The sequence below is a fragment of the Anguilla anguilla genome, chromosome 6 (genome assembly GCF_013347855.1).
Source record: "Anguilla anguilla isolate fAngAng1 chromosome 6, fAngAng1.pri, whole genome shotgun sequence".
NCBI lineage: Eukaryota > Metazoa > Chordata > Actinopteri > Anguilliformes > Anguillidae > Anguilla > Anguilla anguilla.
The window spans coordinates 41,282,291-41,309,560 of NC_049206.1; the positions used below are offsets into that span (position 1 = coordinate 41,282,291).

At 44.9% G+C, this 27,270-nt stretch overlaps 1 protein-coding gene across 1 annotated transcript; it reads left to right on the forward strand.

The window, feature by feature from the left end:
- The first annotated feature begins 2,106 nt into the window (after window positions 1–2,106).
- LOC118230720 (WD repeat-containing protein 20-like) lies at window positions 2,107–27,206 on the forward strand. The gene is made up of 4 exons (XM_035423982.1): window positions 2,107–2,410; window positions 22,600–22,782; window positions 23,613–24,968; window positions 27,022–27,206. The coding sequence occupies exons 1-4, from the start codon at window positions 2,147–2,149 to the stop codon at window positions 27,073–27,075; spliced, it is 1,857 nt and encodes a 618-aa protein (XP_035279873.1). The 5' UTR covers window positions 2,107–2,146; the 3' UTR covers window positions 27,076–27,206.
- Window positions 27,207–27,270: the final 64 nt, after the last annotated feature.

Sequence of the window (27,270 nt, forward strand, 5' to 3'; positions counted from 1 at the left end):
CCTTCCTAAAATGAGACAGCAAGAATGTAATTCTACTACTGACAACTTATCTGGCTTTTTAAAATGTTTTTTTATTTTTTAAATAGAGCTTATTTGCTTGGAAATAATAACTCTGTCTCATATGGATACAGTGATAGCCGTTGTTACGTGGCCTACATTTCTAGTGTCTCTCCCATCACGTTCACCTTTCCGACATACTACTGTGGATTTGAATTCTTCATGGCTTGGCACTGTAAATTTGTCCCTACATGCAGCATGCCCTCATTTAGGCCATGGAAGGGGCCTGTGATGATACTGATGATCAGTCCTACTGGGCACACATCTGGCACACAAGGTATGACTTTATGTGCCTCTCGGCCAATTTTTCTTTTTTATGATGTGGATTAAATTTTTTGGGCAGATCTAAATAACCAAAGAGATGATGATCAGGATACCCATTGTTAACTTATATATTTTTCATGTTTTTCCTCCATTTTCTCTCAATTTTCAATGCCAAAATGTGCTCACCGCAACTGCTGTTGCTAATTTTGGAGGGCCAAAAAAACAAGCATATTGCCGCTGCTTCTTTTCTCATGGGCAATCAATAAGTCAGGCTCACACAGACATGAGCCAGAGGAAGACACTACATGTGTAGCGCAACAGGTGAACCGCAAAAGCACCCAATCAACCCAATCACTGATGTAGGATGAAACACCACCATTCTGGCCAGCAGCAACCCTCCCTCCCTCAATGACAAAAATTCAAATTATGCATCTGTCTGTGGGACTGCTAGCTGTAGCTGGAATTGGCATAGTCCAGATTCAGAATCAGACCACGGGGCCCATCCATGCCCTGAAACAGTGCCTTTCAAGTCCCAGCAACCCCTTCCTTTGCTACCTTTAATTGAATTAATTTTATTTCCAAGAAAAAAAAATAAATGACTGCAAATGTGTACTCTTTGTGCATTTGCAGTCAGCTATTACAGTAATATTGGATAGTCCTTTTTGGTGTTTCCCTGGTACGCAACATTTTTTACTCTTCAAGACCATATCACGGACCACCTGTTTTTCTTCTTGATTTTCAGCTGAGTTGATGTGTGGTGGTGATTTGCATGTTTGTATTAACTTTTACATAGGCAGTACATTTATTTTTAAAATTAACATTGTTGAAAAAACAAGTGCGAAAAAATTGTTAAAACTGAAATTAGTGATGGCTGTCATAATCTGCTGACCTGATTTTTGGGATTAGGTTTCAAAATTAAGGCATTGGTATGTATCTAGTGTACAAAGCACTCGTGGTGAACTGTGTCATAGTGGAGTTACTCAATTTCCATTATTACAAGTTTATCTCATTTTTTTGATAACATTTATTTGTTTATTTGTTTGTTTGTTGTAGTTTTGTTTAATCATTTCGTTTGGACAAGGACATTGTTTAAAGCTTTTACACTACTCACAGAGCCACTATTATTTATCTAATTTGTCAATGACAACATATAAATCAACTCTGCATGCAGCTAGTAGACAAAATATATGCTGGGACGGATACACACGCTAGTAAACAAATTTCGCAATAAGAAAGTCATGAACCTATTGCTCAATGTTAATCATAATCATCAATAAAAAAATGCAATACTACAGTAATCCACTAAGCGGGGCTATTGTTCATTAAATATCGCAAGTATAGTAAACAGAATCAGTTACAACATTATGCTTGAGAATAATCCTGAAAATACTTTTCATAAAGGACGTGGTTAAGAATATTTTCAGATGATGTTCAAAAAAACTAGCCATTTTACGGTACAGCAGCCTGATGGTTTAAGAAGTAATTGGCACAATGTCATGTGGCTGACACGGATTGTAGTTAAAAAAAAATGTTTCTACTAACGTCATGTGGCGCTACAACGCTTCTCTTGTTGACCGTTCGGACCCATTATAATTGGATAAAAAGTGCTGGAAATTTAGTTCGAAAAGTGCTCAAATTGATGCACGTCTTGAGGTAATAGTGTAACTTTCACTAGCCGTATCAACTGAACTACATTGCCCTACCCGCTGTGCTCAAGAAATAGCACGTGACTTTCAGCATCATTTGACGTAGGGGTGAGGATGTCGGGTCCTTCATCTGAACTGCGCATGCCCTGTGAGTAAGATCCGGGCTCAGGGCAGGATGAATGCTAATTTCCAAGATGGCGGCGGAGGGAGGAGGGAAGGAGATGAACGAAATTAAAACTCAGTTCACCACTCGGGAAGGCGTCTATAAACTCCTCACTCACTCCGAATACAGCCGCCCCAACAGGGTGCCTTTCAATTCCCAGGGCTCCAACCCGGTCAAAGTTTCCTTCGTCAACGTCAACGACCAGTCTGGCAACGGCGACAGAATTTGTTTCAATGTGGGCCGGGAGCTATACTTTTATATCTACAAAGGCGTCAGAAAGGTAAACAGGACCTTACGTTTTTCAAGCAGTGGGTACCATGTCGGTAATAATTGGGTTAAAGCCAAGAAAGAGTGCTGTCCACTTTGGCGGTGTTGTGACTGACGCAGCTGATAGCTAGCTGGCTGGCTAACTAGCTAGCCAACCGCCCCTAGTTTGTTGTGTGCGTCCCTTGTGGAAATGTTGTGGTATGCACAACTAGAACAGGAGTGTAAGGGCCTTACTTCACCTGCAGTTCACTCAACCCACCAAACTGCTGTGGAATTCCTCTAGTTCTCCATAAACATGCACGCGTGAACATTGGAATGTGTATGTGGTTCTGATGCAATTGACCGCTCAGGACGTGACAGCGTGGAGGTGGTTGTCACATTGGGACCGATATTTGTTGTGCGTGGTTTTGGTCCCTCAGAGAGATGTTTTGACCCCAGCGTTGCACTTTCGGTCACTTGTCACCACGTCTGTTTTTAGCTTAATATGCTCAACATACATGCACTTAACTCCGTATGCATGTGTGTTTAATAACTGCCATTGCGTTGGATTACGCACCACTTAACCGGCAACTTAGCTACGCATAACTTCCCCGTTGTTGAGTTGTAAAGTGCGACGTATTCGCCAGTGCAATATGGTAAGATGCGAGAGAATGATCTTTGTACTCCGATGAATGAATAGCTAGTTAGCTAACTTACACATGGTCACTGGAGAAGTGGCCGGGACTGACTGTGTCGCCTTATCTTTACAAGCCAACTTGAACAAAGTACAGAAATAATGATAATTAACAGCACTTAAATTGCCCAGAGGAACTTTGAATTAATTTAAGATAACTACTAGGTTGTGTTTTGTAATCATGGGACTGAAGGCACAGGGACAAGTGTATCTTTGATCAACATTTTCACAACAGGACACTGAATGTATTTCTGAGACTGTGGGCCTTAATGCAGGGTCATTGCACAGGTTGACAATGTCTTTTTCACCAGCAACTTAACCTGCATCAATTGGATCCTTGAAATAAATATTATTTTGCCTGTGTGGTCAGGGAACATTATCCAGCAACCCGGAGTTTGAACTACAAATTTAAAGTCTCTACATAAAGGAAGGTTTTATGGAGATAAAGGACCATAATTCATGAAGACTGATATAGAGCAGGTATTTCATTCTAATCTGGTTAGAGCTAAGTTGGCAGCTTTTTTCTGTGAATATTGTAGGAAAAGCTATGTTATTGGAACTGTAATAACATTACTAAAATTGTTCTGGCAGTGTTGGGTGTAAGCTGAGCTTTAATGGAATTTACCCTGGTCCTTAGGCACTGTGGAAACTGATCTCTCTCAATCTGGTTGTCAGATATGTAACAACCTGTCAGCTTCCTGGTGGCGATGACCACATTCCGAGTGAGTTTGTCACACAGGCTTCTAAGGCCCGGGGCAAGGCCGAAATCTGTCTTTTGGACTGTCTGCAGTGAATAAGCCACCCAGCTAAATGTTTGCACAAAAATACTGGGATGTTTTGTCTGTGTTATAACATTGCCACTACACTAGCTTTGAGTGGGAGTATTTATTCATGTTTACCACTTACCATATGGTGGTTTTGTGTGTGTATTCTTAGAGAATTTGTGCTTAAAGAGATTCTGTGAAATGCTGTCTTGTCCATTCATTAGTATGTTACAATGCTGCTTTCCTAGAAAATTAGGGGAATCCTGTCATGTCATGATGTCATTCTCTTTGTTTCACAGCTGAGCATTCTGGCACTTTGTCCCTATATTGTTGCTAGCTGTCAGGTACTCTGAACCCGGTGGAAAGGGCTTCCCTAGACTCACAGCGCTTGGTGACTGGCTTTGTGTGATTGGTCAAACTCTAGTCCTACAGGTTTGCTGGCTTTGAAGCCCTGGTCTGATTTTCAGAAAGGTGACCAATGCCATGTACCTGGTGAGAACTGTAACTGGAGCCATTGGAAGGATTTATTTTCTTAGTGTCAATCATCTGTTGCCCTTCCATGCTCAGGCACTGCATTCAGTGACTGTCACAAGTTGAGTAGTATCAATTATCAGCTTCACGGAGACCACTCATTCAAAGATATTCACTGTTTTGTACATGTCTTTGGACATTTATCCATCCATTATCTAACCTGCTTTTTCCTGGTCAGGGTCATGGGGATGTCTTTGAACAAAAGTCTCAAAATTACTGTGAAGAGATCTCACTTTTTTGTATTTTGAATCCTGGAGTGCTTTTATCCTTTGCCCTCTTTTCTCTATTTGAATCAGGTATTTAAATAATTTCTGTAAGCACTGCATCAACACTGAAGTTTATTCAATGAAGTAGCCTATTCAGTCCATTTCAGTGCAAAGTAACCTCATTGAAAGCGTGAACTTAAGTCTGTAAGTGGCCCAGTTCTGTTCTTTCCATCTGCAAAGGTCACACACTTCCACCCATTGGACAGTGAGAGGGAGCGTTTCGCTAGAGAGGTACAGTTTGTACAAAAGTCCTGCCTCACTACACAGTGCCATCCTGACTTCACTGTCAGACATAATTGATTTTGGGTGAAAGGGGTTTCGTATTCTCTCAGTGCTCTCCTCAATGTTTGTCTTTCAATGGACAAAGAGTCTTATTCCTTCCTTATTGCCCTCACATATACTCCCATGCGAGAAGAAGCATGACATTTGTGTATTTGTATAACCTACATAGACTTGGGCTATTTTTGGTCTAGTACAGTAGCTGCAGGTGGTCTTTCAGGTGGAAATTGCATATTTGTGAATGAGTTGTCTTAACACCTAGTAGCCTAGTTCTAATACCCAGAATTTTTTTTTCAGAACTGGCTTTCATTAGAGCATTGGTTTCGAGTTGTAAAAATTTTTTTTTTAAAAGTTAAACTTGGAAAGCTTTCAGTATCGTGAATATAAATTCCTCATTCCTCTTTAAAATAGTGGGGTTTTTCCTGGAAAATCATATGGCCTTTCAACAGGTTGTCTAACTGCAGCGTTGGGCACCCAAATGGTAAATTCAGATAGCGGCGCTGAAAACAAAAGCTCATGAATCTGCTCTGTCTCTATGTCTGTAATGAAATGCATAATTCCTGGGATCCTGTTTATTTCTGCTCTGCTCTGAGCACTAGTCGCTCCATCCAGCATATGAATCCGAACTTCCACTCTCCCTCTGAGTTTGGCACAGTCGTGAGGATGTCTTTGTTCTTAACAGATTTTTTTATTTTTTGTGCTGGGGGGAAGGGGGGCTTGGGGTGCTTCTGGATAAGCTGCATTATGCTAAGTCAAACCCTCCGATAGATAGAGCCTGCTGATGCAAGTTGTTTTCCGAAATGTGAAAGCGTTCCCTCTGAATGAATGAAGCTTTCTTTGTATTGCAGAGAATCACGCAGGCCACAAACAAAATGACACTGACTGCAGACAAAATTCGCCGGTCGTTAACTAAACTTTTTCTGCGAGCTCTTTGTCCTCCTTTTAAGAATACCTGTCTTTTTTGGGACCGCACTTGCACTCAGTAGAATTACTGACATATGCTGAGGTTCTGGCATGTGCTTGCATCTGCAAAGAAGATACATTTAGCGTAGCTCTGAGAGAAACTAACCACATTTGCACATTAATAATAAGATTTTCATGCAACTTTGACAAAATTGCAACTGAGGTAGATGTTTTGACTACGGCAACTGGCTTCTGGCCGGGCTGTGTACCTCTGCCACTCGACCCCAGCAGGTTGACTGGTGTTTGGCCACCCAAGGTTCTTGCATGTAACACCTGTCCACAGGACCCTCGACTGACTCCCGAGTTGTGACTCGCTTTAGATCCAACACTAGTGCTGACCTACAGGGTCAGGAGCGGATCTGCTCCCAGCTCCCTCCAGACTGCAGCCCTATGCCCAAGCTCCGCCACTCTGCTCACCAGCACAGGCCGCCTCACAACACCATCTCAGAGGATCCAGTGGGTACTCGCTACTCTTTTCTGTCCTAGTGGTGAGCCGGTCTTAATTACAAAGTTTCGGTTAATGAATGATCGCGAGCCAAGTCATTACGGTGGACAATGTTACTGTTGTTGCAAAAACAATGTTTTGCTAATTAATGTGGCAGCCTTTTCAAACCACAACTTTCTTGTTATTGTTTTCTGTGCCACTACATGCGAAAACAGTAGGTGGGGCTCCCTCCGTGTGTCTTATTACACATTTCTTGGGGTATGTGGCCTAGTAGCTTCAGGCCATTTAAAAAATGGTATTACCTTTGGTATTGTTCATTAGGTTAGTGCTCAAGCATATATTTCCACTGTTAAAGTGACATCATTTTCTTAAAGTTAAGAGAAAAAATCATACTTTCTGTCTACAACCTTTGTAAAATTAAGATAATTCCATTTGTGTAACAAAAATAATTAGGCCTACAGACCTAGGCTAAATATTGAGCAAAAAGAAAGGCATGCTATTGTGTTGTAGGCTGTGGGCTATTAGTACACTGTTTTAGGCGTCGTCCTTGAGGTTCTGTGCAGGGAAGACTTGCACTTTGTCGGGTTTCAGGGAATGGCAAACAGGTGTGACTACATTTCCTGCTTTACTGAATACCCGCTCTGAAGGTCTGCTTGCTGCGTAAATGTACAATATTTCCTTGCTTTTCCATTTTTCCAGTAATGGAAAGTTAGAATTGTCCCACCCACCACATAGGCCTAATCTAAACAAGTTGACTGAGTGTTTTGATTATTTTTGGACAAACAACGCCAAAGCAACTAGCTGAATCTGTCTCGTAACCTGTTTTTATTTTGACATTTGTTGTCTTTGTACCACCCTAAAAAAATTAGTAGAGTACACTTTTAAAACTGTTGGCTCATGTTCAGAACTGATTTACCCTCTCTCCTACTAGCGTCGACTTGTCAGCTAAGTTCAAAGCGTCAGTTACAACTCCTGTCAAGTAGGGGAGAAGTGTATGTGGACGAGAGCGCATTTTAGAAGATACATAGACTGAAGCAGAAGACATTACAGTTGCTCTTTGTTGCGAGATTAAAAGTGTACACAGATGCTTCATAATAGGCCACATTTACGTAAAACAAAGGTGAAAAATGGTTTAAATACTTATATGACCCATCATCACAGTTATGAAAATGTGAACATGTAATACTATGATAGTTATGCAGTGATCGCCACAGCCCTCCTGCTTCTGTGGTGGAATGCCTTCCCCACCTCTACCAAAACAGCAAAGTCATTAACCATCTTCTGCCACAGAATGAAGACCCTTCTCTTCAGAGAATACCCACACTAAGCACTTACCTACCCCAGACTTACCCTCAATAATATTAAAACCCAAGTTAGATTTTTTATTTATTTATTTTTTTTTAAACAAAAACAACCAAAAAAAAACCCTTGGTACTAATTGTGTGGACTGTAGTTTGCTGAGTTTTTTGGTGATACTTTATTATCCCATTTAGGGAAATTAATTTGGTTGCCATTTCCGTGTCTTAAAACCTTGTCACAATATAGCTACAAAATATAAAACATAAAAATACAACAGCAACATTAATCATTGTGGAATGTTATGGCTGCAGGAATAAGATTCTCTGTTTCTCTTTGTGCATATTTTGGGCTGCATGAGTCTGCCACTACCTGGTCCATTGCATAATTATGGCATGGAAGGTTGCTAACATCACCAAGGGAGCACAATGTGCTTCTCGTCATCAGAGATTGGAATGCTAAGATTGGTAGTGACGACTCCCACTGCGCAAGGGCTGTTTGGGTGCATGGTTGTTGTGAGCTGAATTACAATGGAGAACGTATTCATGACTTCTGCAGGAATAGCAACCTTGTGAATGGTTGTTCTTTTCCCACACAAAAATATCCATAAACGTACTTGGATGTCATCTGATGACAAGCCGTCAAATTGACCATATTATTATCAGTGGGAAATGGTGCAAGATGTTGGGGAATACTGTAGAATTTATGGTTAGAAAATAAATGAATAAATAATAAAGTCACCACCTACTAGTAGCTACAACCATCAAGCTCAGACTGCATAAGTCAGCTCTACAGGGTCAAGAGTTTTTCTTAAAAGTGTGAAATTGCTTTAATGTCCTTACATCCACTACAGCCAAGGATAATAATCAAGATATAGAAAGCGAATGGAACGCCGTCAAGACTGCCTACAGGGAAAGGACTGAAAAGACCCCGTGGGTGCATCAGAAGGTATATGAATAAAAATGATTGCCATCTGGAACCTGGAAGAATATTAATGAAACAGCTCGGCTAAAAAGGATGCTACTGAACACCAAGTTACACGGGCTTCATGAAGATGCCCAGCAAATCCTCAGAACTAAGGATATGGAGGTCAAGAGGGCTGCAAGGAGAGATAAGAGATCCTTTGTTGAGGAGCTTGCTGAGGAAGCTGAAAACGCTGCTGCACTGGGAGACATGAGTGTAGTATATAAGACTGTAACACATTTCTGGAAACAAAGACTGATCAGGACCTGCACAGAGCGTGGATAAGCAGCCGTGTGGGTCCAGCACTTCCAGGAAGTGCTCAACCGCCCAGTACCAGCAAACCCGCAAAACCTGTTCCAGCTGAGTACCTCCTTGACATTGATACGAGCCTCCTGAGAGAAGTGGAAGTCAGATGTGCCAATCAGGCAATAAAGAATGGCAAAGCCCCTGGCATTGATGCTATCCACGCAATTGCAACGATTGGAGAGGCATTATCCTTCTATCCATCCTAAGCAAGGTTTTCTGCTGGGTCGTTATGAATAGAATGGAGCTGGCTGTTTACAGCAAGATGAGGGAAGAGCAGGCAAGATTCAGAAAGGGGGAGAGGCGGTATCGATCAGATTTTTCGCAGTGCATAATATCATTATATGTTTATTTTTTAACATTTTTCTCCTTCTGTTAGCCTAAATGTGAAGTGAAGTTTGTCGCTTGCACCTCTATAAGCAAATGGCACAGGAGCAGCATCCTTGTTCAGTTCGTGTTCGCATAAAGTATGTTTTTGGCTTTAGTACCATCTGTCCTTCCCTCAAACATTACGTTTCGAAGTGTATCATTCCTGTGCTGTCAAGTACGTCTGTTTTAATTTGCTTTTTGAGCATAATGGAACTCTACAAAAGCTGGAAGCTTTGTGTCATTGTTGTCAGTCATTGTTAACAGCTGGCACAAATGTTTCTATGCTATTATTTGTAACCTTCCGGGCTGACAACGAACCTGTACCCGATCTGACCCGACGTCGGACAGCTAAAAATATGCTCGATACCCAGCCTGATCACGGCTTACCATTGGTCCATGCCAGGTTTAGTTCAGGATGCAGACCTCAAATGTTCATTAATAACACCTCCACTATTGCACCGATCATTGTTGTCGGTAAACCTCTTGATTTTGTTGAGGATTTCACATATCTAGGCAGTGTCATCATTAAAGACAATGGGGCACAAAAATACATCAAAGCAAAGCTCGGGATGCCTTTTCTAGGCTTCTGCCTATCTTGAAGCCTAGCCTCTTGAAGTTCTCCATAAAGACTAAGATCGGACTGCATACGAGCACTGTCAAATCTGTCCTCTCATATGGCTCGGAGTGTTGGCGTGTCATTAAGACCGACATGGTGAACCTTTCCATTACTGATTTGTCAGGTTCATTTGCCATATCTTCTTGCCCAACAGAATGTCAAATAATAATGTTTACATGAAAACTGGATGCTGAAGTGTAATTAGTGAGTTCAAGTGTCAACGGATTTACTGGCAGGGACATATTCTAAGGATGGGGCCAAAATTGCCATCCCAGTGGGACACCACTTTGAAGGAGGAAACCTGGAATACCAAAGACAACAGGAAGAACAGTTTAAACCATACTGGCTTAGATGGGTCTTGTGGGGCGAGGCACAACCCACTGGTAAAGATGAGAACAAGTGGAAAAGACTTGTCGCAGTCTTATGTGCTGCTCGGGATGAAGATAAATAAATATAATGGTAACTAATGTAAACTATGAAATTTGATATAAGATTATCAGTGGTCGCACTAGCCCATGGAATGCTGCCTCTTTGGAATGCAGGACATTTCAAAATCTGCATTTTACAGTCATTCACTTGCATTCTGATAAACAATAAACTAATGATAGACCGTAGGAGCGTTGTTCCATTTACTCATGTTGTGCCAGCTACAGTGGCGTAGGCAGAAATAATTCTTCGGGCAGGCCTGTGAAAAAGTGGGTTGGCCGACCTATGTAGATTTTTTCCAAATACATTTTCCACACGTGCTATTCCCAGTTCCAGTGCTACTTGGAGCAATCCTGTGACACAATTGTATTCCTAAAGGTATTGCAGTCATCATCCTTACATCTCTACCCCCTTACAGTGGTACGAAAAAGTAGTACATTTTTCTTTTGTAAATAAATATTTCTGAGAATATATCAGACTGAGTACACAAGGAGAGTACAGGCTTCACTTAAACCAAGAGCAACTATGCAACTCCCCTCTCTATAAATCACACATCTACTTGTGACAGGCACAACCTATTAGCCTCAATTAAGAGGAAATAACTGAATTATTGTCTGACGGCTGAGACATAGGCTACACAATAAATTCCATGGAAAAACAAGACCACACCTACAATATGCGCTTGCAGGTAGACATTCATCATCTATACATGCATTGATGCAATCGGTGCGAACAATATCTTTTCTAGGGCTCCACATTAACGATTTTTTCAGTCAGTGTTCTACTTGCCCCAGGTACATTTCCCCTGGCCTAGCTGCCAAAATAAATATAACCACTTTTTCACGGGGATTATGCATGGTTTGCATTAAAAAGTGTCAAAATGCCAATCTGCAGCACTGATGTAAAAATTTACTTCTTTGTTAAATACAAATCTGCCAAATTAAGGACAAGCTTCATCTTTCAAAGCGGTTTTGACCAATCGCAGCTACCAAATGTTGGAAATCCTGGGGACTTTTTTTCCTGGAAATTCTGAATTTTGGGGCGAGATGCTTGCAATTTTACTGAGGAGAAAACAATTGCAGTAGTAGTATAGTCAGCTAATAACTAGTCTTCTTAACTCCTAATTACCTTTAGCTTTCTGGCATTAAATAAAGATATATGAATTGACTAGCTACCGTTATTGTTTTAATGTTACCTCAGTAAATAGGTAACATTTTAGGTAACCAATTGAGATGTTTCTCAGGACAAACATCAATGAGTGATCAACTTTAGGGTAGTTGGGCTTAAATTAGTCATTTTTGATTATTCAGAATGATAAAGTTATAACATTAGTTATTGATCAGCATGTTTCAGTAGCCTAGGGAAAGGACACAGTCAGTGGTCGTGCTAGCATGGAATGCTGCTTTTGCGGACTGTAGGACGTTTCAAAATCTGCGTTTCCTTTTACATTATTTCACTTGCGTTCTGATAAAAATAGCTATTTTTTCATAATGTGCCGACTCAATAATGGCACAATAAAATAGCCCCAACCCCAGTAAGTGTATACCGTTCATAATTTTATTGTGGCACTCGTAAGAGATGCGGGATGGAACAGCGGGATGAAATGAGATGCAAATAATGTATTGGTGTTCTGTTAAAAAAGAATTATTGCCTCACAGATACGAAGAGATGAGGTAACAGGTGAAGTTAGGGTAGAATTCCTGTAATTGCACATTGTCTGTCGTCTTTGCCTCTGCGTGTTGGTAGACATTCCAATCTGTTTCTTCCTGTGGTTACCGTTAATAACAGGCAGGAAGAAATTATTCCTGTGGTTACCGTTAATTCAGTGTCAACCGTTTTGTACGACATGACACTATTCTTAATCCAGCTGATCCTGTGCTGTAAGGAGGGCAGTAAATGCAAATTTGGATATTAGTCGCAGTCGATTTTATAGGCCTACCCTGAGGAGTTTGTACAGCCTGCTGTTGTGGGTATGGATATATGAGCCATTTAGATATGCAAATTAGTCCAGAGGCAGCAGATAGGGAATGGACAGCTTAATGTGTAGGCCTAGTTAAGTTCAGAGGTTTAGTTTGTAGGATTTCCACCAGCCGTTCCTGCTTTTATTCTCAGTTTAATTGTCAATTCTTGATATTTGCTTTCTCACATTGCAAAAGTGCAATCTCATTTTGGTATTCAAAATTAGGGGGCCCAGCTGAATTTTTAGCTTGTAGTGATTTGCCCCAAGGTGCAGATCAAATCCTGACTGTGGCATTAAAACTGTGGCTACTGTTGCTCTAAAGCAATGTACATTCGTCCATTATATATAACACTTCTTTTTGGTTCTGGCTCTCATTCTGGCACTTTGCTTTGTTCTCAGGCTTGTTGGGTGAATTTTGAGATACATTGAAACTGACAAGCCTTGATTTGATGTTGTTTTGCATTAGCCTGATCTCTTTCACGATTTTGTCTTTAGATCTCATTTTCGTTACGATGGATAACCTACATTTTAGATGAGGTGCGATCATTTTTCTTTATCTTGGTACTGTGACTTGTAACTTGTCACCGCTGGTTTGTCATTTTGCTTCATCGATGAAACTCAGAATATAGTTTGAAATAGGCCTAAGTGACGAGAATGATGTTTGCTGATCACAGAACAAGTTGCTCGTGTTTTCGTCAATCAGTTGGAAGCTGCGAGGCCTTGCTGCTGATTGGTTGTGCTATGGTTTTCAATAGATAACTGTGGTGACGTTTTATCCAGAAGCATTCCTCCCAGCCTCTGAAGTGTGGTTGTTTACGAACGCGTCAGGTATAATTAAAGAGAAAAAGATGAAAAGAAAGGCGGTACACAACACGGTGGAACGTCTGTTATTGCAGTCGATAATTATCTTTGGGGTGTATCGCTCAGCCCTAGATTCCATGGGAATTTGTTCACTGAACACTCCAAGCACAAACTAGGGTGAAGGCGTTTATGAAGCTGATTCATAAACTAGGCTAGATGTCTGGTTAGTCACTCTTTTAGCCTGGTGATATTTTCACTATGAAATTACAATAACTGGTATGCCCATGTCAATTTTATAGTTTTTAGCCTATAGCATATCTTAATGCAAAACACTTAGCTTGCACAAAAAAGTTTTTAAGCAAGTACAGATTTTGTTGGAATGAACATTTTTTTAAGTAGTTGAATAGTTTCGGTTAAACACTTCAAAACAAATTAAAGCACTTTAAATGTGTTCAGTTTAAGGCCAAAGTTCATTGCTGTTTCATACTGAATCATTTTAAACAAGAAGTCTACTGAAAGGGATGCGTCATCTAATTTGTATCATTCATCCTCGCTGGTGGCATCTCCTCATCTCTAGGCTTTGAACTGAAATGTGAAAAGTGTGTAGCAGTTTAAAAGTAAATGCCTTCAGTACTGATATCCGTTGTGGCTCATTGATGATTTTCTATTGGTAAAATTCCTTGTCTTTAGAATTTTGGAGCTGGTAATGAAAAATTTCCTCTGCATCATATGAGTTCGTCTGTAGCAGATGTTTATGTGATGCTCTGTAAGCTGTCACTGTCAACACGATTCCTGCCGGTTCTCATCCTTTTCCGCCCTTTTATCCGCATTTAATTGAAATTGGCGTTTTTTTTATTTTTTCGAAGGCTCCAGAGTGCAGCTTAGCTTATGTGCAGACGGTCTCCTGTACTGCCTCATTCTGAATTGGTAGCCTGACGTTGTGCATGTCCCTATCTGTTTTTGTTTTATGACCGCTTCCATTGATGTCCTTTGGGCTAGCGCAGGTCTGTTGAGAACAGCATTAGGCAAGCGTGACCCACTTAGTCTGGCCTGAAGCGTGACCGCAACGGATCAATGAATAAAGATGTCTGCCCGACTCGTCCGCTGGAATTTGTTTATTGCTTCGGCGCCGGTTCACCTCGGACACACGTAAACATTTTTGCGGTGTAGCAGCGCGAAGGCCGCGTCTTTTCCATCGAGATTTCGGCGAAGCCGAGCGTTAATTACGACGCGCGCGAGAGAGCTCTGTTCGATTCAGGGAGCATATGTCAGTCGGCGCGCGTTTCTGTCCCGGGCGAGTGGCTGTCATTACGCCGTATTAAATGGGAATATTGCCGCAGCTGCTACCATTCAAGAAGCGCTGTGATAGACCGGGCTCTCCGGCTGGAGAGCTGGAGCCGGGATGGGTCCTAGTGCACAGCCACGCCAGTGCACATTAACCTTGCGCCGTCCCAGCCGAGAGCCACCGGATCAATGTTAAATGCATGTGGTGTGTGGATTTACATGTTTCGTGCTGTACTCTCCATGAACATTGATTGGTTGATGTGCCATTCAAATTGATTGGGTAAATTGAGAAGTACATTTTTTTTCATATTTTCCCCTCTGTGTTAATGTAGTTTTGTGTGGCAACTTCTTTCATAGCTTTAGGAACCCTGGTAAATTTCACTAAACAGAAGGAACAGCCCTCTGCAATTCAGGTGAGCTTAGGGGGAATTTTATTGATGAAAATGAATAGCATAGCCTATATGGCAGAGCTGTCCCGTGCTTGCTAATGGCGGGCAAAGCCTAGTACAGTTGCTCACGGAGGTCTGTGGTAAACATGAATGAGTTTTCAGGCCTTGCACATGCAGTAACCTCAGCTGGGAGGGTGCAAATAGAGAAGGTTAAATGCAGCTGTAGAATGAAGTCATAATTTGGAGCATTTTCACACACGCCCACAGCTTTTTAGCACTCAGTTTTGGGCTCTGAATGCATGAATGAGGACGCTGGGGCTGATGTGGAACTGGAGGTCGCCCCTGGACCCAAATGCTACAGTTAAAATTTTGTATATGTGGGTGTGTAGGAGTTCTTGCTAATTCACAGTGGATTTTTCTTAACACTGTTCAACTATTTATGTCCAACTGACCAGGACTTCTCTAATTGCACACTGTTAAATTGTACTGTAATCTCCTCCCAGGTCTTCTCAGCTGTATAAAAGTGAAAAAAAACAGAACAAAAAATAAATTAATAGTCCTCTATTCTTGCAGTTCCTCTTTTTTGGGGTGGGGGATGGGGTAGGCTTTAACAGTCATTATTCAGCAAATAACGTCAGCCTTCTCAGTGACACGTTCTCAGTGAGCTGAAGCACATCTGTGGTCGTAGTGCAGTGCAGTCGAACTATGTAGCGTTGAAAGTGAGCTGGAGCAGGGCTCAACAGTAAGGAACAGGCACTGGCTCGGGGCCACTATGAGATTCGTTCGGGATTCGTTCATTGATCTGTCACTTGCCCAGTCGGGCCAGTGCTCTAAATATGTCTTATCCAGGTCGAAGACAAAGAGATGTTTTTACCGTCCTGGGAGTTACTCTACAACTTGATCATTTTCTCTGTTACAGCTTGATCGTTCATTAGGCTAATATTTGTACCAACACTTTCTTATAAATAACTAAATTTACAGCCGTTCTTTCTCTACTGAAGGCCTCCATTCACAGTGATTTTGACCTTAGCTTGGCCTGCTGGAGGGCTCATTCGGTTAATGCACCGCGCTGTGGCGAAAGGATGAGCCCCATTATCTGGATCGAACACGGACTGCGCCGGTGCCGACTGACCAGAAGCTCCACAGGGCGACACGCGATTGGCGATTTTGTCGCCCGGGGTATGGGAGGGTTCAGTCAGTTAGCGGTCCACGTTTCATGGCTCTTCAGTGACCCTCGCTGGTCAGTCGGGCACATGCTAAAATCTCTCTACGGGAGCTTGTCTTTAGTCTGAGGCGTGAAAAGAAGTGTCTTGCGACACCACCTGTTTTGTAGGATCGCTATGAATATCTAAACTGTCCCAAATCAGCAGGGGGTTTGTGCATGACCACAGAATTCCAATTTGGGTGGGTATTGGACATGTACAGACCACATTGGGTGCCAAATTTATTTATTAAAAATGTTACGTTATTTATTTCATGTTACGTCCTTTTCTTTTCTGCACATTGTCCATTGCAGCTCAGCTGTTTTATTGTATCAGAGTATTATATCAGATATGAGGAATGTACTCATAGTGCACCACGCCAATGACTACATGCTGTACAAGACTGTGGTGGGGAGACTACTTGATTAATTATAGTAGTGGGTTGATCATGGGACACATCAGTTGAGATCCAATGTGTAGAATTATCTCATTGGGAATCCTATATTTAGGCTAATTAGTGGTGGAAAGTTAATGCGCCACTGGTATATATTGGGATAGTGAGAAGTAAAACTTTAGCTTACTCCTCCCCACAACGAGAAGTGAATGTGCAGCACTAGGACTCTAGAAAACTGCTGTGGTTATTCATTTCCTTTACAACTGGTTCCCTGCAACTTCAAGTGATTAGTCACCGCAGAACACTTAAGTTTATTCTAACAGTTGCTAAAAGACTACAGTTAATGACCCCCTCTGCTCAAAAACATGTGTTTTTATGGTAAGCTCTTCTTGGAAACATTACTTTTTGTGCCGAACTTTTTACCAGAGCGGGTTTTTCACATTCTTCCACTGTAGACGGAGGGCTTCCTCGTACTTCCCTGAAATCTGAGTTGGAAACATGCACGCGCGAGCAAAATTTGAGGCGCCGCAAATATGCCGACGCTGTCACTGTCTACAATGCGAAGATATGCGAAAAAAGGCACGGAAAGCTAACTAGTTAGCGACGTTGTTATTATAGCTGTATTGAGCATGGCACACCAGGCGGTTTGCAGTCCTGAGGTCGGAGCGTTCCAGTCTTTACCAAGAAGCCCGGTCTAAAACAAAAATGGGAGGAATTTATGTATAAAAATCGCTTGGATGTACCAGACAGCACAGAGGGAATCTGTGTTTGTAGCACGCATTTTACAGATGACTGCTTCCTGAACCTCGTGCAGAAGTCGATGGGTTTCGCAAGGAAATTGATTTTGAATCCAGATGCCATGCCTACTATGTATTCCAGGACCACAGCGGCAAGCAGTTGCCAATTTGCATATTTATAGATTCTGCCATTCTCACTGATAAGCCATTTTCAGTAGTTTATTGAACAAATTTCTGGTGGATAAACCATATTAAACAAATCATTAGTCAATGTAGAATATGTTTCAAGGTTTTAAAATACATCTGGAGAGGGGCACCTTGAGTTTTAATGTAACTTTTTATTGGCGCTCAAATTGTATTCCTCTTTGAATAGCCAACGAACATATTTAGTCGTTTTTTTAAAAGGTCATTCCCCCCTGTTCTGGAGAATTGTTTTAGTTCTTCTTGGACTCAGTGGGAGGATCCGTTGGGACTGTGGCGGTAGAAGTTGTATGTCAGTCTTGATGCTCAAACGCTCGTTTGCCCTCCCATTGGTCAGCGCGTGAAGTCATCAGTTTTGATGTACAACTGGCCTTGCACTGCGAGACAATTAAAGACCAAGTGAAGTGGGCTTAGATTGATCGTGAGCGCAGGTTCCCTCGTGAATCGTTAGCCACAATAGTTGAAAGATGGGGTCATCGTGGCTCGTAGCTCTCAGTATTGATACAGCCAGTCTCTGACAGGCAGAAATGTCGGGAGGCTGAAACCAGTCATTGTTCCCTCATTGTTTGAACCTTTCCGTTTGTGTAGCGGTGACAGTTCTTGACATCATCGCGTGAGGTCGTTCAAAGGCCTGCAGTTGGACTAACTTGAATTTTAAACGTGATGCCTTTTTTCTGATGGTGACGGCACTGATCGGGCGTCGACTGAGAAAGCTCGGCCGAAAATGTAGTGTTGAGGTTACTTCTCCTTTTTTTTCTCCAAGCGGCAAGACTTTGAAGAAAGACGGAAACAGTTTAACCTCTTTGATCTGCAGTTTGTCAGCCTAGGCTTTTTGTGTATTTGTTTTGGGTGGTGGTGGGGGGGTGGGCAAGAGAAAAAGTCTAGAAACCCGCAGACAAGCTCCTAATGAAAAGCTCCTGAGGACAATGCTCACTGCACACAGTGCCCCCTTCTGTCTTCTCAGAGTATTGCTTGGTGCCGGCACAACAAACCCTGTTGTCTGCTTTATTTTCGTTAGTATCCAGACCGCCATATATGTTGCCATGGGAGCGGAAGACCAGTGAAAGCGCTTTACTTTGATGCTGCTTTCCCCAGCCTTGTGAGCGTTCCAGCGTTTGTCTGGGTTACCCTTAGCTTTGAAAAGAGAATTATACACATCCTATTTTCCCTAATTTTTCCCAGAGGTTTTTTCTGGAAAGTTTTCATTTTTTCCCCATTGCAAATGATGAATAGACACGTCTTGAAATTGTGTGTTTTTTTTTTTTTTTGTGCGGCCTGCTCACGAGGGCAGACGTTTAATGTTAAACATCTGTGCCATTTCTGATTTAAAACCTGCTTTCTTCAAAAAGGTTTTGAGAGTGAGAATTTCTCTTTTACTCAAAGATTGAAATTTGGCGAGGGGATTGGAAATTACGCAGCATAAAAATCCCTGAGAATGTCCCTTCAGTATAGTACAGTATGAGCTTGTGTGCTTGTGTTCCTGGGTGTTGACGCCTGTTTCCCCAGCCCAATTTATTTTGGACCATTTTGTTGCAATTAAGGTGAGTTCTTTTAAATCCGCTTCTGGCAGTCCTGATGTCATGAAGTTACATTACATTACATTACATTACAGGCATTTGGCAGACGCTCTTATCCAGAGCGACGTACAACAAAGTGTATAACCATAACCAGGAACAAGTATGACGAAACCCCTAGAGAGAAGTACCGGTCCAAGTGCAGGGAACAACCGCATAGTTCAACTTGGACCCTGAAGGTTAAACTGATTAACACTAACACAACGAGAACGGCAACAACGCAATCTATGGAAAAAATACAAGCAGTAGTTAAGACAGTTAATGCACCTAAGTCACCTACGAAACAGCTGCCTAGTTACAACCCTAAGCTTACAGTCATTTACAGGGGGGTAGGGAGGGATGGGGAGAGGTGCAGCCTGAAGAGGTGAGTCTTCAGTCGTCGTTTGAAATGGGTCAGTGTCTCAGCTGTTCTGACAGTTGAGACACTGATGTTGATGGGTACGAACTGAACTTTCTGGCCAATTAAATAAACCTCCATGTTATAATTGGTTAATTTGGTTCTTTTTCCACGGCTGATAGCAGGTGTGTCCTCTTTGAATATTTTCCATGAGAGCCAATGCAAACAGTTAATTGAAAGATAGACGGCTTTGAGGAGATTCAGGCACTCTATGCTGTTTTGCACACTGTTATGTCTTTGAACACGCCCCCTCATGAATATTTGTAATGAGTTAAAGGATTGGAACCCTTAACCACAACAGTCGGTATTTTTAGTAGCCTGCGGTAATATCGCTGTCGTCTGTTGGCTGTTACTGAAGCGCACGGCAGTTCGGCTCTGATGCGTGTTAGTGCTGCTCTGATGCGTGTTAGTGCTGCTCTGATGCGTGTTAGTGTGGCTCTGATGCGTGTTAGTGCCGCTCTGATGCGTGTTAGTGCTGCTCTGATGCGTGTTAGTGTGGCTCTGATGCGTGTTAGTGCTGCTCTGATGCGTGTTAGTGTGGCTCTGATGCGTGTTAGTGCTGCTCTGATCCATGTTAGTGCTGCTCTGATGCGTGTCTCGCTGCCGCATTCAGTCTCCGTTTGCCACCCACGCGCTGCCGACAAGAGGATCGATACCGCCGCAGCCACCAAACACATTAGCACAGCGGAGCTGCGACACTCAAACACCAGGTGGCGGATCAAACCCGCGCAGAATAACACAAGTTATTTATTTGGCAGAGGTCAGTTTCCCTCGCCCTGGTTTTTGTATGAGTGTCTTTGCTGTGAAATGAGTCTTTCGTTCGATTATTTTTATGCCGGACGGAGTACTCAAACCGTAGACCCCCCTCAAGCTGCTCTGTCTGATCATGCTGCAAATTTTAAAAAAATAACTATGTAAAAACAAAGCTGTGAAGTATTCCCTGGCTAAGCAGCACCTTGTGTTTATCGTGTATCAAAATGAGCAGGTACTCGGGGGAAAGTAGCACCCTAGTGCGGTTCATAGATTTTATCTCCTGCTTGTGATATCATAGGTGCTAAGTTTCCATGGCACCAAGAGCCTCACAATGAGAGCGGGGTGGGGTGGGGTGGGGCATGGTCCTGATTAGTTTTTGTGAATTTGCTGGGTAGTCCTCATTCAAAACCAGTCATCCACTGGCGATTGTGCGGAGACTAGGGGACGTGATAGTTTATATGTAAAAAAAAAAAAAAAAAAAAAAAAAAAAGAAAAAAGAAACGGTTTGGTCCGCCCCCAATTGTTCAGTTTGCGTGTTTGGTTCAGTTCCCTTGCTTCAAAAATCCTCTCATGACCAGCTGTTTTTGCACACGCTAAAAATGTTTTTTTTTTTCTTTTTCTAAATTTGTCATTTAAAGGTTACATAGGCCATTTCTGCTTGCTGTTGTACAACACAAGGCTCTGCGCTAGCATTTGTTTCCAAGGTGCACATGTGTTCCCGATTTGAAATATTTAGGGGCATTTGCTCCTGAAATAGGTGTGTGCTAACTGGAACAGTAACTTAGGAGCACTATCTATTTACTGGGATGCATTAGTCGTACTTCTGAATATTTCAGCACACTTGCAATGCAGTGAATGCACACAGGTGCTGTTTTATACCCTGACCTTTTTTCCTCTTCACTATCCTTCACACTAAATCCATAATGCTCCCGAACACCAGACCTAAGCGATGCCCAAGCATCCGCTGACTGATTTTTCTTGCGTAAACCTGATGGTCCGTTTCTTTGATTCGCCAAGAACGTGCAGAACCATACTGAGATGGCGAAACCGCGACCCGAACTGAGTGAACCCGCAAATTGTTGCTGCCCTAGTGGGAAAACTTCCCTAGTGGGGAAACACGAAAGAAATCCTAGGGATAGTTGGCGGGAATCCCCAGGTATGCCTGAAATGATGGGTATTTCAGGATCCGAAGCCGGTGATTGGAGAGGCCTGTTCTGGCTCTGAGTGCTTTCATCCTTCAAGCTCTTCAAGCCCCCCCCCCCCCCCCCCCCCGTGTTTCTGATTGTGTTGTGCCATTTAATTTAAATCAGGAGTCTCCCTTTCACAGTGCTTCAAGGTGTACCACAATTCAAGCCATTCGCATCCAGCCAGCTTTCCCAGAATAAAACTTGTATTGAAACCCCTTTTCTCAAAGGAAATTCTGTCACATCTTATTCAAGCGTTGGCTGATTGACCCAGAACTGTTCCAGCCCAGGAGGATTTGAGCTGTTTGCACAACCTTGTCTGACTGTCACAAACAGTAATGTCATTTGGGGGTAATTTTGTGCCTTTTCCATTTTGTGATGGAAATAGTGTGACTAGCCCTATATAAAGGCAAAAGGTTCATATGCAAGTCAGGCTTCACAAACACAATTCACACGTTTTGTTTGGGGACGGAGTGTAGCAGAGTGGGTAAGGAACTAGACTTGTAACCGAAAGGTCGCAGGTTCGATTCCCGGGTAAGTACACTGCCGTTGTACCCTTGAGCAAGGTACTTAACCTGCATTGCTTCAGTATATATCCAGCTGTATAAATGGATACAATGTAAAAATGCTATGTAAAAAAGTTGTGTAAGTCACTCTGGATAAGAGCGTCTGCTAAATGCCTGTAATGTAATGTTTGCTGTGTGGGAATTAGCCTATGTAGTTTAGAATCAAAAAGGTTTCTGTCCTCTGGGAAAGCGGTTTCAGTGAAGGGTAACGTAGCAAGTGCCTTTCCTTTCCCTCTGCGTGCCCCTGTGTGTGCACTGCAAGTGGCCAAAACCAGGCTGCATTCTTGCAGCTTGCGTCCTTTGTCTTGCTGAGAGACGATGCTCACCAGCGCCAGTGCGGCTGGCTCCAGTATAGGCTAGGTGTTTCGGGCCACCCGTTTTAATGTAAGTCGATGGTAACAATACGGTGAAAATACGTCCATCTTTTTTTGTCCGCGTGAAAAACTAGTCGCGATAGGTGTCGTTTCTTTGTCTCCCCATACGCTGATTTGTTAAGTTTATTGCGCTATTTGGTCAAGACGGTAATATTTTGTGGAAGAATCAGCGACTGTTTGAGTCACTACCAAGTCACTGTATCTCAGTGGACTGCTGTGCAGTGTCTGGCTCCAGTTTGTACAACTACACTTCCTTGTCTTCAAAACACTAGCCCATGGAGAGTCAGTGGATGACGTCACAGTGACTTTGTCCATATTTTTCTACAGTCGATGGTGTACCGTAGAATAAGAGTCACAGTAAGTCAGGCTTATTCTGTTTCGTAGGTATAGCTTTGTTTAGTTTCGACCACAGCAGGTTTTCCCGCTCATCCGGGGAGCTCAAACCGGTGGGTGGTAAAAAAGCTGTGGGTTTGTTTCCCCCCTCCCTCCCAGGCTGCCGACCTGAGCAAGCCCATCGACAAGCGGATATACAAGGGAACGCAGCCCACCTGCCACGACTTCAACCACCTGACGGCCACGGCCGAGAGCGTGTCCCTGCTGGTGGGCTTCTCCGCCGGCCAGGTGCAGCTCATCGACCCCATCAAGAAGGAGACCAGCAAGCTCTTCAATGAAGAGGTACGCCGGGCCCCGCCCCCCCCCCCCTTGTTTAACTCGCAGCTGTCACGTAAAGCCCCGCCCCCCCCTCGTTTAACTCGCAGCTGTCACGTAAAGCCCCGCCCCCCCCCATTGTTTAACTCACAGCTGTCACGTAAAGCCCCGCCCCCCCCCCTTGTTTAACTGGCAGCTGTCACTTAAGAAGCACCCATGTGTCTCGTCCCATTGCGTAGGCTAATGAATGTTTAAAATACAACCTTTCCCCGTGGAGGGAGCGGTCGATACGTTTCTTAAAAAACGGACTCCAGGGAAAGCGTTTTCGACGGAAGCGTCGAGTCGATACGGAAGCTGACCGAAGCCTGCGGGTTTTATGGTCTCGTAAAACCACCCGATGCGCTTGTTCAATGGCGTAACGGCCGTCGCGTGTGTTGTTTCTGCACGAGATAAATGACCCGGGATGCTGTAATAAGGGCCTTTCGGTCTGGTTACTCTGCAGAGAGTGTGTAACGCATGTAGAGGAGCACAGCGGAAAGCCTTTGGCCGGGGAACGATTCGTAGCGCGTTTCTTAACTGCCAGAACGTTCTGAGAGCGGTCGGGGGGAACACTTCTCTCAGACAGACAGACAGACAGACAGACAGACGGACAGGGTTCAGACCTGAAGAGGCGATCGATCTGAAAGCGAAACGCCACCGTTTAGTTTCAATTCGACCGGTAGACAGTTCCGTTACAAAATGCGATTAACGAAAAGGCTTGTGAAGTGTCCTTAAGGCCTGCTTTTTTTTTTTCTTTCCTTTCTCCTTTCTTTCTTCCTTTCTTTCTTTCATTCCCCCCCCCCCCCCACCCCCCTCAGAGGCTAATAGACAAGTCGCGGGTCACCTGCGTGAAGTGGGTGCCGGGCTCGGAGAGCCTCTTCCTGGTGGCGCACTCGAGCGGGAGCATGTACCTGTACAACGTGGAGCACGCCTGCGGCGCCGCGGCCCCGCACTACCAGCTGCTCAAGCAGGGCGAGGGCTACGCCGTGCACACGTGCAAGAGCAAGTCGGCGCGCAACCCGCTCCTCCGGTGGACGGTGGGCGAGGGGGCGCTCCACGAGTTCGCCTTCTCGCCCGACGGCAAGTTCCTGGCGTGCGCCAGCCAGGACGGCTTCCTGCGCGTCTTCAACTTCGACGCCGTGGAGCTCCACGGGACCATGAAGAGCTACTTCGGCGGGCTGCTGTGCGCCTGCTGGAGCCCCGACGGGCGCTACATCGTGGCGGGCGGCGAGGACGACCTGGTGACCGTCTGGTCCTTCTCGGACTGCCGGGTGATCGCGCGCGGCCACGGCCACAAGTCCTGGGTGAGCGTGGTGGCGTTCGACCACTACACCACCAGCGTGGAGGAGAGCGAGCCGGCCGAGTTCAGCGGCAGCGACGAGGACTTCCAGGAGCAGGGCCAGGGCCAGGGCCAGGGCCAGGGCCAGGCGGGCCGCGAGCGGGCCAACAGCACGCAGTCGCGGCTCTCCAAGCGCAACTCCACCGACAGCCGGCCGGTCAGCGTCACGTACCGCTTCGGCTCGGTGGGCCAGGACACGCAGCTGTGCCTCTGGGACCTGACGGAGGACATCCTGTTCCCCCACCTCCCGCTCTCGCGCACGCGCACGCACACCAACGTCATGAACGCCACCACCAGCCCCGGCGCCAACGGCAACCCCGTTGCCGGCACGGGCGCCGGCACGGGCGTGGTCGTGGGCGCGGGCACGGGCGTGGCCCCCGGCAACTCCCTCCCGACGCCGCTGCCCCGCTCCAACAGCCTGCCGCACTCGGCGCCCGCCGCCGCCGTCGTCGGCGCCAACAGCAAGGCGGGCGGCGGCGGCGGCGTCGTCGTCGACGGCGCCGTCGCCACCGGCGTCGGCAAGTTCGCCACGCTCTCGCTGCACGACCGCAAGGAGCGGCACCACGAGAAGGACCACAAGCGCAACCACAGCATGGGCCACATCAGCAGCAAGAGCAGCGACAGGCTCAACCTGCTGGCCAAGGGCAAAACGGACCCCGCCAAGACGCTGGGCACCGCGCTCTGCCCCCGCATGGAGGACGTGCCCTTGCTGGAGCCGCTCATATGTAAAAAGATAGCGCACGAGAGACTCACTGTGTTGATCTTCCTGGAGGACTGCATAGTCACAGCCTGCCAGGAGGGCTTTATTTGCACATGGGCGAGGCCTGGCAAAGTGGTAAGTTTGTTCCAATAGAAACTGAGGGCGAGAGCGATAGAGAGCAAGAGTGTGTGTGAGAGAGAGCAAGAGATTGTGTGAGTGAGAGAGCAAGAGAGTGTGAGTGAAAGAGCAAGAGAGTGTGTGAGAGAGAGAGCAAGCGATTGTGTGAGTGAGAGAGCAAGAGAGTGTGAGTGAGAGAGCAAGAGAGTGTGTGAGAGAGAGAGAGCAAGCGATTGTGTGAGTGAGAGAGCAAGAGAGTGTGTGTGAGAGAGAGAGAGAGAGAGCAAGAGATTGTGTGAGAGAGAGAGAGAGCAAGAGAGTGTGTGTGAGAGAGAGAGAGAGAGCAAGGGAGTGTGTGTGTGTGTGTGAGAGAGAGAGAGAGAGAGAGACTGTGTGTTACTTTGATTGTGGCTGGCATGGTATGTATTTTCTGCAAAATTGCCTAAGATTGCATTACAATCACCGACAGGTCCGTCTCATCTAGAATGACTGAGCAAAGTGGCCGACATCATTGTTAGTCTCAGGAATACGAAAGCGCAGTGTCACCAAGACGACGCAGAGGTCTATAATCACTGTCATCTATAATCAACAGGTGTAGAGATAACTCAACAAACCGAGAGAACAAAGCATACAGCCAACCTGTCTTTGCGTAGCTGCCTATAGCCTCGTCTCAGAAGGAAATTCTGAAGGAAAGAGTATGAGTATACTTAAAGGGGGTCAGTTTGAAAATGTAGGTCTTCCGTCTGCAGTGGAAGATGGGAAAGGTTTCTGATCTCCTGACGGCAAACGGGCGTTGTGACTGGGAGCGGCAGTGTAGCGTAATGGCTAAGGAGCTGGTCTTGTAACCTAAAGGTCGCAGGTTCGATTCCCCGGTAGGACACTGACGTTGTACCCTTGAGCAAGGAACTTAACCTGTGTTGCTCCAGTATATATCCAGCTGTATAACTGGATACAATGTAAGTCGCTCTGGATAAGAGCGTCTGCTAAATGCCTGTAATGTAATGTAAAGTGCAGGGGGAGGGGTCAGGCGTTCAGAGGTAGCTGAATGGAGAGGTCCGGCTGGTGTATAGGCTCTGACAGCGCAGCATACAGAACAGTGACACCTAGTGGTTTTGAGGAGTGAGTTCAGAGGGAAATTCAGGCACTGCTTTTGCCCTCTCATTGCTACAGCGGTCAGTTCTATCTGCCATGGCACAGTGCATTGGGCTATATGACTTACAGCATCTCTCTCCCTCTCTATCTGTCTCTCTCTCAATCTCTTTCTCTTTTCTCTCACTCACTCTTTCTCTTCTCTCTCTTTCTTTCTCTTTTCTCTCTCTTCACACTCTTTATCTCTCTCTTCCTGTTTCTCTCTCTCTTTCTCTCGTCTCTTTCTCTCTTTCCTTCTATCTCTCGGTTTCTCTCTTCTCTCACAGCTGTGATTTTGCATCCTGTCCAGCAGAAACCCCAGGAGCAGAGAGCTGCCCCCTGGTGGTCTCATTAGGTGGAAGGCAAAGCCGTAGAAGCGTCTGGTTTATTGATGTTGTGTATGCCTCCGACAGCTCAGTTCAGTTTATTGGCAGGAGATCCCGATAAAGCACCCTTCGCTGCTGCTTGGCGGATCGGAGCATGCTCAGTAAGGTGCAAGGCGTGCGGGCTCACATCAGTGCCACCACACCCACACACTGGGAACAGCCCCCAGATAAGAAAGGGTTGGGCGGTAGCCTCGTTTGCCAGCCTTCTCCTCTTTCAGTCAGCCTTATACATGTATGTTGGGATGGAAGGTCTGTATAGGTATATGTGTAAGGATGGAAGGCCCATCTGTAATATCAGGTTATGCATATTGCCCATGTACTGCATGCTATTGGGGCCGGTGGAGCACTGCCCTCTTGCTCGGCCTTTGAATATGCTGTCACTTAAAAGCGAGTGTCTGTCGACAGATGCCTTTAAGGCTGCCCGTAGCAGGAGATCCTCACATGACCGGTGAGAGAGCTTCCAGCAGGGCAGCTGGCTGTAATCTGTCAGTGTTCAAAAAATACAAAAAAAAGACATCCCCAACTGCAGCTGTGCTTCTTCTGTTTTTTTTTTGCAGGGTTTGCTGTCATCCCAAAACCAAGCCAACTCTCCCAGCGGGACTGTAGTATAGCCACCGTACTTCTGCTGCTAAGCGAAACCCCCCCCCCCCTCCCAACGGTCACGGAGACGCAGCGACGTCGCCGGAGCCCCGGCTCCCCTCCGCCGCACCCGCGCCGCGACACCCTTTTTTTCTTTTCTTCCTTTTGCGTTCTGTCGTTCTGACCCCGCCCAGGCTCCGCCCCCCACACACAAACGCCTCCTTACG

Coding starts and splice junctions, on each gene's coding strand:
- LOC118230720 (XM_035423982.1), top strand. CDS start 2,147: ATGCTAATTTCCAAGATGGCGGCGGAGGGAGGAGGGAAGGAGATGAAC. Junction 2,411..22,599: donor TCTACAAAGGCGTCAGAAAG/GTAAACAGGACC, acceptor CCTCCCTCCCAG/GCTGCCGACCTGAGCAAGCC. Junction 24,969..27,021: donor GGGCGAGGCCTGGCAAAGTG/GTAAGTTTGTTC, acceptor TTTTTTTTGCAG/GGTTTGCTGTCATCCCAAAA.